The 16,231-nt window shown below is 36.5% G+C and overlaps 1 protein-coding gene across 3 annotated transcripts in view; it reads right to left on the bottom strand.

Moving 5' to 3' along the window:
- Positions 1 to 15,992, bottom strand: part of AGMO (alkylglycerol monooxygenase) — a 291,203-nt gene extending 275,211 nt beyond the window's left edge. For all 3 annotated transcript variants that reach the window (XM_037056257.1, XM_037056255.1, XM_037056256.1), the window contains exons 1-3: positions 15,694 to 15,992; positions 14,168 to 14,298; positions 4,157 to 4,308 (exon numbers count right to left, since the gene is read on the bottom strand). In XM_037056257.1, coding sequence (XP_036912152.1) covers positions 4,157 to 4,308; positions 14,168 to 14,298; positions 15,694 to 15,864 — 454 coding nt within the window. In that variant the 5' untranslated portion in view covers positions 15,865 to 15,992. The remainder of the gene's footprint in view (positions 1 to 4,156; positions 4,309 to 14,167; positions 14,299 to 15,693) is intronic.
- Positions 15,993 to 16,231: the final 239 nt, after the last annotated feature.

The following is a 16,231-nucleotide window of genomic DNA, read 5'->3' on the forward strand; positions in this document are numbered from 1 at the left end:
AACAGAAAAAGTCAAGAACCATATGATTTCACTCATGTGTGAGATATGAATGAACAGACAAACAAACAAACTCACAGACACAGACAACAGTATGGTGGTTATCAGGGAGAAGTGGGTGGGAAGTCAAATGCTCTATGGTGACAGAAGGCAATTGGACCTTGGGTGATAAACACACAATGTAATATACAGATGATGTATTAGAAAACTGTATATTCGAAGTCTATATAATTTCATTAATGAATTTCACCCCAATGAATTTAATTAAAAATTATTAACCAGCAAAAAAATACTTATTAATTACTAAAATAGGTAAACAAGGAGTAGTTCAGTGCACAGAAGCTGCTGTTGCCTACAGAGCTGAGGGGGAGGGAACGAGGCAGAGCCTCCCACTGCCAGTCTCAGAGTCAGGCATCTTTGGAGAGGTTGCGACTACCACAGGACCTTGGCTGGTGACCAGGTGTGCAGGCCCTGGAGGGTGAGGGCTGCAGGGAGTCCCCTGATCTTGTCCCTAGAGGATACAGGATCTTATCAGAAGGTTTAGGGTAGAGCTCAACCATGATGTAAATGCAACCAGAGTCCCCAAATACTAGTCTGTTAAGTTGCACGTGGGAAATGGCACTCTAGAAAATGGAAGCCAATCCTCCCACCCTGCTGTTCTGGCTTACAGGATCCCTAAAATTGTCAAAGCCCCTTAAACTGGCAAAGCCGAACATCAATCAGCTGGCACAGGAGAAACTTCTGCAGGGTACACCTCTGGCAACACAAGAAAGAGCAAAGAAGCATTTGGAGAAAAAAGACAATAGAATGAATAACTGGACTGCTGTTACTTCATCCTTGGTTATGGAAACCAATAATGATAAATCTGTGTAAGGTCACATGTTTATGCTTACAGTCATGAATAATAATTTATTGGTCCTTTTTCTAAATGTGGTTCCCTATTATATCATTCTGACTTCAAATTATTTACCATTATTTAACAACTTACTGTTTTATTGAGGCATAGATACATTATATAAACTTTAAGTGTAAAACTTAATAAATTTTTACAAATATATACACATTCATGCACCTACCACCTAAGACAAGATAAAACCTGTATCAGTACCTTGGAAGACTCACTCTTGCTTTTGCAGTATAATCATTTATATTTTAAATATTCCCTTAAAAATCTTTACTCATTGTCTTACATGTTTAATATAACTAATAAAAAGTTTAAAGAACAATGCATTTTGAAGTATTCAAGAAGCTACTTTTAATCAGAGACTTATTTAATTTAATCATTCTACATTTCTTTCTAAAGTTGTCAAAGTACCCTGTAGAAATTGTCATTCTACTCTTTTTTGTGTAAGTTGGTAGTAATCAGCAATTTCTTTCTCATTATTTCAAGGAAAAGGGAATAAAGTGTAAGTAACATATAGCCTCAAATATCCCTCTGCTCTTTTTTATAGAAAGAGGTGAAATTCATTTTTTTTAGAATAAACTCTTCTCCGCTAATACCAAACTGTTCTCTTAAAGTGCAAAAATTCTCCATGTACATGAGTCAAATAAGTAACAATAACAAATACCTAGCAATAATTTGAGTTACTAAAGAACTGACTTAAATACATGTAGAAAACATCATTTTGAGTATATATTATTTCTTCAAAACTCATAGCATTTGAAAAAACATTTTATTTATTCATTTTTAGAGAGAGGGGAAGGGAAGGGAAAACAGTGGGAGAGAAACATCAATGTGTGTTTGCCTCTCATGTGCCTCCTACTGGGGACCTGGCCTGCAACCCAGGCATGTGCCCTGACTGGGAATTGAACCAGCAACCCTTTGCTTCACAGGCCCATACTCAATCCACTGAGCTACACCAGCCAGGGCCCAAACTCGTAGCATTTAACATAAAAATGTACAACATATTATTATATAATTTGACTACAAATAGTAAGAGAAAAGTAACATGTTAAATAGGAGAAACAGGTTTTTTAAAATATAGTATTTGAAGACACTTGAGTTTTAGAGCTGGTCAAACTTTTCAGTTGAATATATTTAACCAGTAAACCAGTATGAACTTAGTCATTCAAGAGGCACAAGAAATTTGATTTTGTAAGTTTTTTATCCCTTTGTATTACAAGATTTGTAAAAAGCTACTTTAATATTTTATATTATCATATAGAATTTAAAAATTGTCATTTTGAAGTTGGACACATTCAACTACATATTTTATTTTTGTACTAGATTTCCATCACCAAGTCAAAAAGTCTTTGAACTTGTGTTTAGGCTTCATAGCCTGAAGTTGGTGAGTGTTTTTCCAGGAGGTTTTTTTCAATGCCTTCCTTCACTGGACTCATTTCAATTTTTTTTCTAAGTATGGGAAGCATACTTTAAACAGTCTTAATCTCATATTTTTCATATATTATTTTATTTTATTACTTTTCCCTGAGAACTCTTATAATCAACATATTTTTTAAGTTTTATATTTGGTAATGTTTTGTTGGTTCTTTGTTTCCTGTTATAATGGGCTTTCACAAATTAAGCGAATTTGCAGATTTCTCAAACAAACACATCCATATGGACAGTGTGATATTAGAAGGTTCCTGGAATGTAGTAGTACAATGTAAATGCTTTCTGCATTACCCATTTGCTGAATAGAAAATGAGGAAGATTGCCAATGGGTTCATTTTAGGGAGAAAATGACTACTTTAAAATAAAATACAAAATTTACTACATAAACCATATTTTAGTCTTAGTCACATTCAATTTGGGAGTATCCTCTTGCATTTAAACGTAAGGAAATGATGTCAGGAGCTGACCTATTATTTTCAAAGACAAAAGTTATCACACAGGAAATAAATTACCTTTCCTAGTTTATATGTTCACTTCAAAGTATTTTAATGAATTAGCACTCTTTAGAGCTTCATGAAATACATGTTTAAAGGTTTTAGCAAAAGTAATGCTTTTATTTTTTAACTTTATTTTTATTTTTAACACTATTACAGATGTTCTTATTCCCCCCTGTCCCTTTGCCCTCCTCGACCCAGCCCTCATCCTTCTTCTCAGGCCAGCACCTCACTGTTGGGTGTGTCTATGGGTTATGCATATATGTTCTTTGACTAATCCTTTCACCTTTAATGGCCCTAGGCGAAAGTTCATGGATGCTACTCCTATTGCCTTCATCTTTGCTTAGGAAGGATATTTGGTCACACATACTCCTACGCACACCACTCAGTTACTCACCCTGAACTCAGGTCTCTTCTTTCCATCTCCCATCTATTTTTTATTATTATTCCAGGTTTCTTCCTCTTCCTTCCTTCCTCCCCACCCACTCAAGCCAACTACCCACTGAAATCCTGAGTTCTGCTCTTCAGTAGTTTTTCGAAATGAGCACTTTTCCCCATTTCCCTTCGGACATACTTTTACATGCCTCATTCTTCCTTGGAGACCACGAGCTCACCTCAGCTCTGCAATCACTCTCCGACCTCTACTTATCCCCACAGAGGTTTAGACCATTTCCTGCCCTTCCATTTCCCTTTCCATAACGAAATATTTCTTTGGAGGGGGCAGCCAAAAATCCCAAAAAGTCAATTCCAAGAAGCAGGGCAGTAACGGCTTTGAATTAGATGAGTAATTTTGCAAAGCTATGGTAATACTAAAGTGCACTTTGGTTAATGCCTAGATGATTGCATTTTCATTTGTGAGGAGGAGGTGCTGCCAAGCGCTTCAACCACGCTTATGTGTAACAGCACTCGTTACCTAGGATTCTGTGCTATTACAGAGCTTTTCTGAGTAACCTTGGATCTTTGGGATGTGAAGTGTGATATTGTGTGCGAGTGTCTGCAGACTCCAGCAAGCGCGTCATAATAAAAACAATGTAAGGCAATATATAAAAAGTAGTGTTATAGTCATCAATTTCTAGACAGTGTTTTTTTCATAATAAATTAGAGAAAAGAGACATGAAAAATGCACCTCTAATAATTTCACGTTTTCAAAAGAAGCTTCAGATTGTTTACATTTAATTTGCAAAGTAAAATGTCATTATTAATCTTTATGCGCTGTGAAATAACCTGTTATCCATTCACTCATTAACTCAATAAATGTTTACTGAACACCAACTGTCTGCCAAACACAGTTCAACAAAAATGAACAATAAAGCCATGATTTGCAACTTACCATGGGCCATGCGATGAAACCAATAGTAGCCAAAGTCAACTCCTACGAAGGTTAAATACCAAGTCCATGGAGAATCCCAAGGCAAACTGATGAGCCTGTAGTTCTCCCAGATATAAATGTAACTGGTCAATTCAATGCTTCTGGAAAACAAACTGGAAAAATAAAATTCACATGCAATGATGATACTACATTTTAGACGTAAAACTGTGCTAAAACAGTTTATGTAATATTTTAAAATTAATACATTTATATGTAAAAATAACATCCTTTTCCCTTCTTTGTTATTTCCTATTACTCACTCCATCATGCCTTTTAAGAGGCTCAGTTTTTTTTTAGTATCAACACCACTCACCTGATGTTTCTTTCTGTTTCATAGTTACCACAGATGGCACCAATTTGCATTCCCAGTTTCATGGAATTTAGGAAGTCATTCCATTCATATGTCTCTAAAAATACTTTTCATGGAACCCATAAACATAAACATTACAAAACTTTGACTTACTTTCTATACTTGCCAGTTCTAAATCTTAATGAAACAATAAGGTTGCTTTTTAAAGAAAGTATAGAAGATAAAAAATTACAAATAGCAATTTAAAAAGAGGACTGCAAATTGCCTAATGCCTTCAAATATGTTAATCCAATAACATTTGCCTTTAAGTTAAAGTTGCTTCTGACTAACCTCTCTTTCTCTCTCTCTGCTCTCTCCTTCCTCTCTCTCTCTCTCTCTCTCTCTTTCTCTCTCTCACACACACACACACACACACACTTCTAATGATTTTTAGATACGATTCTTAATATTACAAATTGGATACTCACAACATTTCAATGTATCTTATGACTTTCAAGGTGTGAGGTAACAATATTCCCTTAGAAATAAAGTGTATGAACCTAGTTAAAATAAACAATTGTTTTTAAAATCCAGAGAGCTGAATATGTCTTGCAACCTATTATATCAAGCTGTAAATTGTAAATTCCTTCTTTAAGAACTTTGAAAAAGTATACAAAATGTACTTCAATTTTATATAGTGTGATAATTTTCTCTTTAACTTTTCTGTGATTAAATTTAAGATCAGACTCAAGCTAATTATTGTTTTTATCATTTTTATAAATTTAATTGAATTAAATATTTTCTTTGATATTTATCATTGATATGTAAAATAAATTGATAGTTCTACCTCATGAAGATTTATTTATAAACCACAAATAAATGAGGCAATTCTTAGATATTCTAATTTTTAAACAGAAGTTGAAGAACCAGTTTCAATTAGTATATTGTTAAAATTCAGCATTTTAATAGTATTTCCCTTTACATGGTCAGCTTCTGTGGAGATCAGGCCTTTAATTTTAATGTACTTTTGATTTAATTATGATATGACTTTAATTGATTTAGTAACTTAAAAACTGTCCCATATTTTGAATGCTTCTATTATTTAATCTATAAAATAAAACAGCAGGCTACTTTACAACAGCATGAAGATAAATAACTAATAGAAATGCCAAGTAACTACACTTTTGAAAAGGACTGCATATCATTAGATCTATCAACCCAATTTTCAATTTGAGATTGTTTTTGCTCTGTAAAATGGCGCTTATACCCAAAGGGCAAGAAGAGACCTAAGAAAGAGACAGACCACTTCAGATTGGTGGGTGTCAAGTGTAATAAACAAGAAAACTTACATACAAAGCTTATCTGAGGCAACCTCAAGACAAGGAAACGTCTGTGCCAGCCTGCCAGACTCAAAAGTGTAGGCAGGCAGAGCTTGGAGATATTGAGGGCTTGGTCCCAGACCACTGCAATAAAGTGAGTCATAACCTTTTTGTTGATGGAGGTTCTTGCCTTCAATTTGTAAAACTACGCAACACCTGGGAAGCACAGTAAAGTGAATTGCAAAAAAATGATGTATGTCTGTGTAGAGGAGGCCTTAACTAGGTTCAGTCACGTATGGAATCCACATGCTCTGTCTCAGCAACACCTTACTCCCTCAAGGCTCCATCCTGAAACAGCTGCTGGTATGGGACAAGGAGGCAGAATGTATAATCCAAGGACAGGAGATGGGTGAGAGGCCTCCAGTTGCCCAGGTCCAGCTCATGGGCCAACCAGCATTGTTCTCAATGACCCTCAACAATTACATGGCTGGAAGGAGCATTTCTGTCCCTGAGTGTGAGTCCTTGACCCAAAGGAACTGCCCGCCCAGAACTCCTGTCACAGCTCAGGCCATGTTCTGGACACTCCACACTCCTCTGTCAAAGTGGCCCAGGCCTGCCCATGGGGCCTGTGGGCCTGGTCCCTGGTCTTCCAATTTGTCTTACAGGTTACTTATCCAAGTCAGGGCGGGGCGGGGGGAGAACAAATTATATTTTAAAGAATGTTAGCTTGGTTGGTAACTTATTTATTTATACAAGGGCTTCCGAAGTGTCAGTATTGACATTTGAACAAGATAATTCTTTTTCGTCGGGGTCTGTTCTAAGGAAACAGATCATGAAATCTTAAAATTGTTTCCTATCACCCATTAGTAGAGCATAAACCATACTTTTTGGTAAAACTGATAAATAATATCAATTTTATATGGCTAAGCCCAATAATTTCTCTAAAGCAAGGATTTTTGACACTATTGCCATTTGGGCCCAAGAATTCTTTGTTGTGAAGCCTTGTCCTGGGAGTCATAAAACATGTGACAGCATCTCTGACTCTGTTTGCCAGACGCCAGTGGCACAACCACTAACCAAGTTGTGACAACAGAATACAACATCTGCTGGGGACCAAAATTGCCCCAGTTGGTAACCCTGAAAAATGACGGATCCAGAAAGAAAAAATCAAACTGAGACTATGCAACAGAAAATTGAAATAATCTACAGTGTTTTACATAAGCTCTAATACACCTTGCCAAAACTGATCCATTCATGTATTCATTCAATTATTCAATAAATTTATAGTAGGAGACTACTGGACAATACAGGGAAGCCACACAGGTGAACAGGGCAAACATGATCAGCAGCCACATCAAGGTTTTATCAATTCGGAGTCTTTTTTTAAAGTTGTTACCTCTCTTGTCTGTGCAGGTGACAATCAAAATAGAGTTTAGGACACCAAGGTTTCAATAAGAGGTCCCTGGAAAACTCCAATTTTTGTAAAACAAAGAGAACCTGCCTGCACTTGAAATACTTTTTTATTTCCTGTACAGGTGCCAGATCTTGAGCAGACACCCAATTTATTACTTTGTCAACCTACTTATTAGGGTTGACACAAATCGAGCTGAAATGTGCCTGACAGGCTAGAGTCAAGGTTTTTTGGTTTGGGTTTTTTTTTTTTCACACTTTAGCAGGAAGCCAAACTTTCCTCCAGGCTAAGGGAAGAGGGGAGAAGCTGTGGGACTTAAATTCCCTGCTTTCTATCAGCAAGATGAATATGATCTTCTTCCATCCTAAATGGGGAAAAACAGCCACGGACTGCCCACAACTAAAAACAATTCGGCAAAGGCATACAGCTGGGAAATGATTATCAAGCTCTGGAAAGCCCTTGATTGCAGGAAATAGCACCTACATTTTCAAAAATGTTCCCACCAGACCTTGAATCATAAACCAAAGTGCCTTCCTCTTTCTTTCCAAATTCCTTTGCCTTCTCCCAGCCCCAAGTCCATGAGTCTGCACTCTGGAATTCCAACCTCAACTCTGTAAACCCCGTCCTGTGGGAGGTGACATATGTAATACGTATGTATATGGTGAGCTTACTGTATCAAGTGGAGATGGAGCATTGGGTAGTACAGGGGCTTTGAATAACTAAATACTAGATCCCTTTTACTCACTAAGTTTGAAATGCAAGACCAGAAAGTGATCTAAATATAAGGAGACACTAGAAGCCTCAAACAACCTGTATCTGTGGAGGCTCTCCTCTCACCATCTGTTTTGCCTTGTAAATTCCCTCCAAATAGCTATTTTTTCTTGGGTCTGAAGTCCGTCTTTTGGAAAACAAAAAGCTAATTCCTTATGTGCTTATATAACATTTTCTCTCAACACGAGAAATTTGTCTCGTCAATATTTAGTTGCTATAAAAAGTCTGGTGAGGCACTAAATTGCTATTCCGGTTATGATCCCAGAGTTTTAAAAAGATAACATTAATTTATGATGTTCAGATTTTAAAATAATTAATAAGTTGAAGAAACATTATTTGGGGATCGAGATTACTAATTAGAGCTAATTAGTTATAACAGTTATCTCAGTTTGAATGTAAAATATGAAGGTAATGTTGGGCGTGTCATTCACCCTTGCAGATATGAGAGCATTAGGCTGAATGGGCCAGAAGATGATCTAGATCGCAGATACTTTCATGCTTTAACTATTAATCAAACAAATGAGTTTGGTGAAAGGCTCTCATTGCAAACTGTTACAATTTCAGAGCAACTTCCAGCAGTATGAATTACACATCCGGGACTCACGACACCCGCCGCTTTATACCACTTCACAACTGGCATTAGAGCTGGGGATGACATCTGATTTGGCCAGGTTATGCAAAGTAGAAGAAAGTAAATTAGACATTTTTATTTCTAGTAATCTTCTTCCCTAAATCAGAAAATAAATCAATATTTGGATGAGATCATTCTAAATATCCCTATAAGCTTCAGAAAGTTATAAATAAGTAAATATATTTGTATTATATAGGTATGGGCTTTTCCAAGACATTTTGTTATTTATTCATTTCAAAATTTCTTAAGCCTGGCCCAAGAACCTGCTCTGTTTATCTGTAAAGCTTCTGCCACTTTTGCTCCATCTAGTGGAATATTAATTCTTGCTCAGTAGTAATAAAATACATACTACAACCTCTACCTTCTGCAGACAGATAAAATTTGTACTACTATTACTAACTCTGAAATAGCATGTGTTTATGAAACAATTATTTAATTTCATTTTACTGAAACCACCAAATCATAGATTTTATAAACACAATGTGGTAGATTTAGAAGTAAATTTGCTGTATTTTTCACTGTGAAATAAGTAAATTACTTCAAGTAATCCAATTACTCTATTGAACAGGCATATAAATCTAGACTAATAAACACAAGGAAGTTTGGTTTCATTAAGGAAGGTTATTCTAACAGCAATCTCTGAAGCTACCCAATTACTAACAAAGTCTATTAATGAGGTTTCTAAGGTTAAATTTTAGAGGAAATGGGGTGTTCTCCCTACTAAGTAAAATTAACAAATCAGCCAGATTTTACATTTTATTTTCTTCACAGGGGATGTTTTATTAATCATATTCTGGGTTAATAAATACATTACTAATATTATTAAATATTTTTATCAACATTACACCAATACATTTTTCTCTTATTTTAGACAAAGAATAGCTGTTTATGAAAGTCATCACCCAAAATAACAGGCATTCATCTGTTAGAAGTCTGATGCTGCCAAAGGCAGTATTGTCTCCAATTTTAAAGTTTAGTATAAAAACCCAATGTACAATTTTTCCTCATCTAGCCCCACCCCAAGGAGCCCGAAGTATTTTAAAGAAGTTTAATTTCCTCCTCTTTGAATTTCTTTTTTGAAATATTCTTCTCAGGAATGGAAAATTCCAGGGCAGTCATGGCTGGTAAAACTGTGCATACGTACAATTGAACATTGCGGAGTTAACTTCATGGTGAAATTTGGCAGTGACCCATTTGTATTAAAAGTGGAGTGTCCCCGACTTATTTGAAAATTTACCTACTTAAATTATCCCTCCAATCTTTTGCATTTTGATTTATAATCTGCTGTTTCAACAGAATAAATGAACCCATTAAAAACAAACATACTGTAGATATTTATATCAGGAATAAAATTTCTCTGGGGAGGATGCAATTTATGGAAGCAGAAACATTGGAAGGAAGTAACAAATTGAGGTCCCGGTTTTCTAATGAAGGATTGGAAATTGAGTTCTGCTTAAACAAGCAGGGAAAAAATGTGATTATTTTTCACTCGTTAGCATTTAAGTCAGTAGCAGGATATTTCACAAGTTTTAGATAGGTTTAAAAAATTGATTTTGTAAAATGTTTGCTAAGTTTAATTTTTTATCCCCACCTATGCAAGTGATTGATAGAAAGGTAGTTTATCTGGGTGCGATACACAGTATTTAACTATTGTAAGTAAAACTATTTGTCTATAACTTCAAGACTAGATTCTGAGTAGGAGGGTTGCCTACTGGATTCCAGAAGAGCAAAACAGATGCAGGCCTTCCCAGAATCTGGTACTTAGGACAGATGGACTTTTATTACACGGGATGGTCTGTTCGACAGGCTTGTAAACAAGATATAATCTTGTCTATGATTAATATTTTTCCCTTACATAAAGATTTGAAAGCTACAGCATGGAGTTTTCTCTGTCAATGTGCTACGTATGCTACTAATCTTCAGGATATTTCAAATTTTATATAACAATAAAATTGAGATCCTCAAATAAACATTGTTTTTCCTCAAAGTCTGCCTACAGCATTTCCATGACATGAAGGGCAAAGTGGAAAAATATGTTCCTGGTTTCACTTTGATTCCCACAGCTTCTTTTGTCAGAGGCCACATGCCTATTTGGAACGATTATCCAAAGTGCAACTCCTCTCAAACGAATTAACAAATGGTGTGCTGCCATTGCTCTTGCCACCGTGTAGTTTAAGGACGCGGCAAGCCACTGCTGCCCGTGTGGAAAATGAAATTAGTCCCTCGGAGAGGATACGATCAGTGCCGTGTTAATCTAACCTTCAGCTGTTAATGATTTGCACAGGGGTTCCCCTTGATGCTGTGGCTTCAACTGAAATATTGTTTTAAGAGTTTCTGTTAAATCCCCCTTCTCGTCTTTTGCTGAGGGATGTAGTGGAGTGGATGCTGAGGATCAGCTTTCCTTCTCTGCTTACATCTGTTCTTTTTTTAATAGCAACAAAATAAAACAAAAGTTTTTTAAAACATTTGTTTTCAGATCATTTGCTTTGCTGAGATTTTTTAGAGAAGTGGCTATGAAGGTGAAATCAATTGCAAAACTTAATTTATCCACATTTCACAATTTAGAAGTGTTGTTCACACCTCCCTGAACAAAAAAAAAAGAAGGCATTTGCTGTTCACATTCAAAATACGACCATAGAAAAATACGCTCCAAATTCAAGTTCACAACCTTTTACCTTTCCTTCAAAGGGCACCGGAGTTAACAGCTTGTGTTCGCTTAAGGAGTGTTATGAATAGAGGAATGTGAAGGGAAAGAATTGTATCTTTCTCTCCCTCCTTCTTCCTAGCTTCCTGATGCTTTGGGGGTTTGTTTTTAGCAAGACTAAATTTCTGATTCTCTCATACCCTGTTATAACCCTGTACCATTTTAAAGTTTCACTGCTGAGCAGAATTAAGATGCAGTCTTCCAGTTGCTCCAGTGTTATCATAAGAGAACAGTCAAATTTCACTTTGACCAAAGTCAAACTTGAAAGAGTAAGAGAAATCCTGAAGCACTCATCCAACTTGATGTGCCCTGGAGTATGTAATAAATTCATTTCAATTCAGTAGAAGATGTGATCTGTATTTGCACCCGCAGGGCACTTCTCAGTGACCAAGTATTTTTATAGTTCATCGGTTGTCTGATTTCCATAAACCTATATACTTAACGTTCTCAGAATGAACTACAGTAACCAAGTGGGTAATTTTCAATAACGAAACCTACATACCCTTTCTGTATGTTAGACATTTCTTGTTCAGTTCTGTTCAAGGGAGACGTGAAACAGAGGATAGTAAGTATATCTGTAAATTCTTATTTAGTATATTCTGGAAATTAACTGCAAATAGCTTGAGATATCACCTCTGATTCTTACAACAATGTGCAACCATACAAGTAGTTTTTCAAAGAGTAATTATAATTATTTTGTTATTATTGTTATTTTATACCTATTAATCTATCTTTTTATAGTGCCATTTATGAAAGAAATTTCACTTTTAAGTTTACTTCCCAACTAAACAACTTTATGCAATTGTATAAAATGATTTCACCATTTCTCAGATATCCTTAAGTTTTCATTTTATTTTCTTTTTAAAAAAATCCACCTTGGTTTCCCACTGGGCGGTTCATAGAAACATTCCTAAGTAATGAGCACTGGTCAGGAGTAAGCTCTTAAAACAGTAAAAGAAGCAATGGGTGGGAAGCAGGAATGAGAACATTCATCAACAACACAAAGCAAAGCAAGTGCTTCTAAGGGAATCTTCCCTCACCCTCTGCCTCTTTGGTAAATGCTCATGGGTTTCTCCTTTACACATATTATGATTACCCTACTCTAAAAAGTAGTAGGTATGGGGGTCCAGAACAAGTCACCCCACATGTGCCTCTACGGTATGCAGATTATTTTGAGCCAAATGCAACTTGAGCTGCAAGCTCAAGAGAACCTTCTCCCTTTCCCCCTAACTACCTAGAAGAATTTGAATTAGCTTGCTCATAAGAGATTATCAGAGATAACTTGTGTTGACTTATCTGTGGGGCAGGGTAAACTCCTGTTTACTGAGGTCTGCTCTTCTTATTAGCCTCCAATGACCTTATGAAGTCCCAGGGCACCTCACCTCATCTAGCTCAGGATGTCTTATACACCCACATGCCCTTGCTATCTCTGAACCTCTCCTGCGTGTGGGTTCCTGACTCTCTCATGTATGCAGTGTTACCATATATATGTATGTTTCAAATTTGTTTTTTTTTGTCTTGCTAATTTGTCTCTTGTCTACCTGATTACTAGACCATTTTTTTAAAGATTTTATTTATTTATTTTTCTTTAGAGGGGAAGGGAAGGAGAGAGGGAGAGAAATATCAATGTATGGTTGCCTCTGGTGTGTCCCCTGTCGGGAACTGGCCTGCAACCTAGGCATGTGCCCTGACTGGGAATCGAACCGCGATTGTCTGGTTCGCAGGCCCGTGCTCAATCCACTGAGCTACACCAGCCAGGGCTCCAACTAGAAGAAATTTGAGGATAAAGGAAAGTATGTTTCTCCCCACATAGATCATTTACTGTTTACTATCGTTTGGTCTCCTCATTATCCAGTTTTGTCATTAACATAACACTATGAGAATATTAAATGGGAAAGAAAAAACTACTATGTACTAAACACCATTCCACATGGAGGAGTTAATACTATGAAGAAGAAGAACACCTGTTTCTCTCAAGTTACATGCGAGCTAGCAGGAAGGTCTGTGAGGAAAACAGGTAAGTTGATACCATGAGACAATTCTATATCCGGGGCACCAGGTTCCATGGACCATGTGAAGTGGTGTCTAACATAGGGTTGAAAATCAAGTATGATTTGCTGAAGAGTATGATTCTTCAAGAGAAGTCTATGCCTAGACTTAAGAAATGAATGAGTTTTCCACATGGGTGACTTTCCAAACAGAGGGAAACACATTTGATTTCTGGGCAATGGAAAGAAATAGAGTATGGAAGGAACAAATATTGTAAAATGGGGAACAGCAGTAAAGGGACCAGAGGCAAAGATAGATAGAGCAAAGCTTCCATAGTTCAGGAAAGGAATTCACGCATTATCATCGGGCAATGTGGAACTGTAAAGAGTTCCCACCATTTGCACATCACAGAAATATTTGGCTGCAAATGAGGTAGGTCTCTGGAGAGGGACACACTCATGAGGCCACTATAGTGGTCCAGCTTTATGGGACATTCTACTAGGGAATGTCTGCACACCAGATAGCTATTGTATCTGACTTTTCCTGCAGCAAAACTAATTTTCCAATAGATAACTAGACGATAATTCAGGGCTGGGACTAAGGTCAGGCAAATGAAGCACACTCTTCAGATACAAAATTTAAGGGAGCCCCCGATTAGCTCAGTAAACAAGATCAATAACATACAGAGCAGTGTTTTTTAATGACTAGAAAGAAAAATCCATAGTGAACAAAATATCAACATTTTAAATAATGACAGTAACTGAATTCTTTGGAGATATAATGTGAAAATCAATTCTTTTCCCATCCTGTTTGAGAATTTCAGGTGATTGTCTCAGTGTTGCTAACCAATGAACTCACCTTGGAAGCCGAGACAGAACACCAGCTGATATCGATGTTAATGCATCATCCAAACGGCCTGGTGGCTTCCCTTTGCGAAGCCAGCTGACAACCAGTTCAAGCAGCATCAGCGAAATGAAAAATGGAGTTGCCTGGAAAGGAAATTGCAGAAAAGAGCTGCTATTGTGCTCGGTATGAAATTCTCCCACATTTCCTAATTAATCATCCTAGAAGTGGGAGGTCCAGCGTGACATCTCATAGAAAGAGAAGGTAGATAACTTTCTTAGAGGATCATTTTCTCCTAACAAATACATTTGATTACTTCAGACATATATTAAACAGGTACCCCGATTCTATCTTCCAATTTGGAAATAAAAGATAAACAGATATGATGATAACTGCACCAAGAAAAGAAGATTAGGAAGGACATGTTACCAGTTAGATTTAAAAATATATATTTTGACATAAGTGTAATAACCACTAGTCTATTACCTACACATGACTGAGCTAGATTCACTTTAAAAGGGATTCCTTAAGGGTGTACATAATTTTGTCTTTCATATTAGCATTACTGAAATCACAAAATTGAAAGTGTAGGAACAGAGAGTATTTTTCTGATTATTTCAAAGAATAAGATCATTTTAAGTGCTTGAAACATCATTCCAGTTTTATTCATTCAGCTATAATTTTCTTTATATAATATGGTTTTTAGGCTATACCATCAATGACCAAATACTGGAGTAGGTTTGGTGCTATAATATAAAAAAGTAATAATTTATAAGGATGTAAATAAACACCACATTTTTCTTAAAACATCAGAAAGTAGGAGTAATATGAAATCCTGAAAAAAAAAGTTATGGGTTTCACTCATTTGGAAGCTGATCATGAGTTTTAAAGTTTTCAAACCTGAACTCCCAAGAACATATTCTCTGATGTCATTTTTTTCTATTTCTTGTCTGAACTAGTAAGTGTTATAGGAACAACTTTGACAGGGTGGGGAACTTCAGTTTTCAAGTTCTAATTCTGGATATTTCCATTTCCAATCATAGCCAGGAACCAAAAGTGAAAAGTGCCTCTAAACACTTCAGAGTCAAATAAAACTTGGTTCAAGTTTAAAGTTAGGAAGTCAGAATTGGACTCAGTGATCTGTGTATCCATTTTGCAGAACTATGCTACCAAATTAAAGAGGAAATAGTTTTCTGGGAGGTAGTAGACAAGTTTACCTTTTAAAAACAAGAGTATTACAAAGTTTAACTGATGTCAGCAAAATTTGTAATGTCACTGTGTCCAGAAAAGCTTTTAAAGGTTTTGTCATATTCTGGAGTGACGTATCAGGGAAGAGAGTTTGACAGGAGAAGATAGTTATGAATATCACATGGAAATTCAGTTCAAGTAGAAATTCTACTTTTGTTCCATGTCTTTAAGAAATTGAATTTTTTTTCACTGTAAATTCATAATCTGAAGAATGAAAGTAAACAAAACACCAGAATGTGTTTAACTTCTTATTAAGGAAAAAGCAAGAGCAGCCTCTTCCCAGATAGTCTCACCTTTTTTACATAATCAGGCACCTCTTCGAGAGTTTGGAATGACGTTTCATTGGGCTTCATCATGTAAAACATCATGCGAATTCCCTGGGAAACTGAAACATCCTGTTGGCCTTCTGGGTTCGTCATCTCGGCCCTGGTCTGATTCCCAGCTGGAGAATATTTGTGATTCATGGTTGAAGCCAGAGGCTGGACAAAGAGGACGAGATGTGCTTCACAGAACAAGCCCTTTGTCAGACAGAGAACAGCTAGACAAAGCTCCAAAGAAAGCACAGCCAACAGCAGATTCTGCTGCAGAGACAGGAAAACACTGGGATCAAGAAGGAGTTCAAAGTTCATTTCAGTGGGAGCTGTTCCAGAAACTAGGCATGTTTGGGGGGGGGGGGGCAATGCCGCCCAAACCAAAGATAAATAGTGGCATTTGGCTTAATAAGTCGCGTGGAGTGAATCATTAAAAAAATACACGATGCCTCCTTGGAAAAGGGAAGTGAAAAAAAGTGTTAACAGGTGAATTTTTAGTCTGCAAAAGTGGGCGGGATTT

The sequence above is a fragment of the Sturnira hondurensis genome, unplaced genomic scaffold (genome assembly GCF_014824575.4).
Source record: "Sturnira hondurensis isolate 20B ecotype Veracruz unplaced genomic scaffold, ASM1482457v3 Scaffold0008897, whole genome shotgun sequence".
NCBI classification, from domain to species: Eukaryota; Metazoa; Chordata; class Mammalia; order Chiroptera; family Phyllostomidae; genus Sturnira; species Sturnira hondurensis.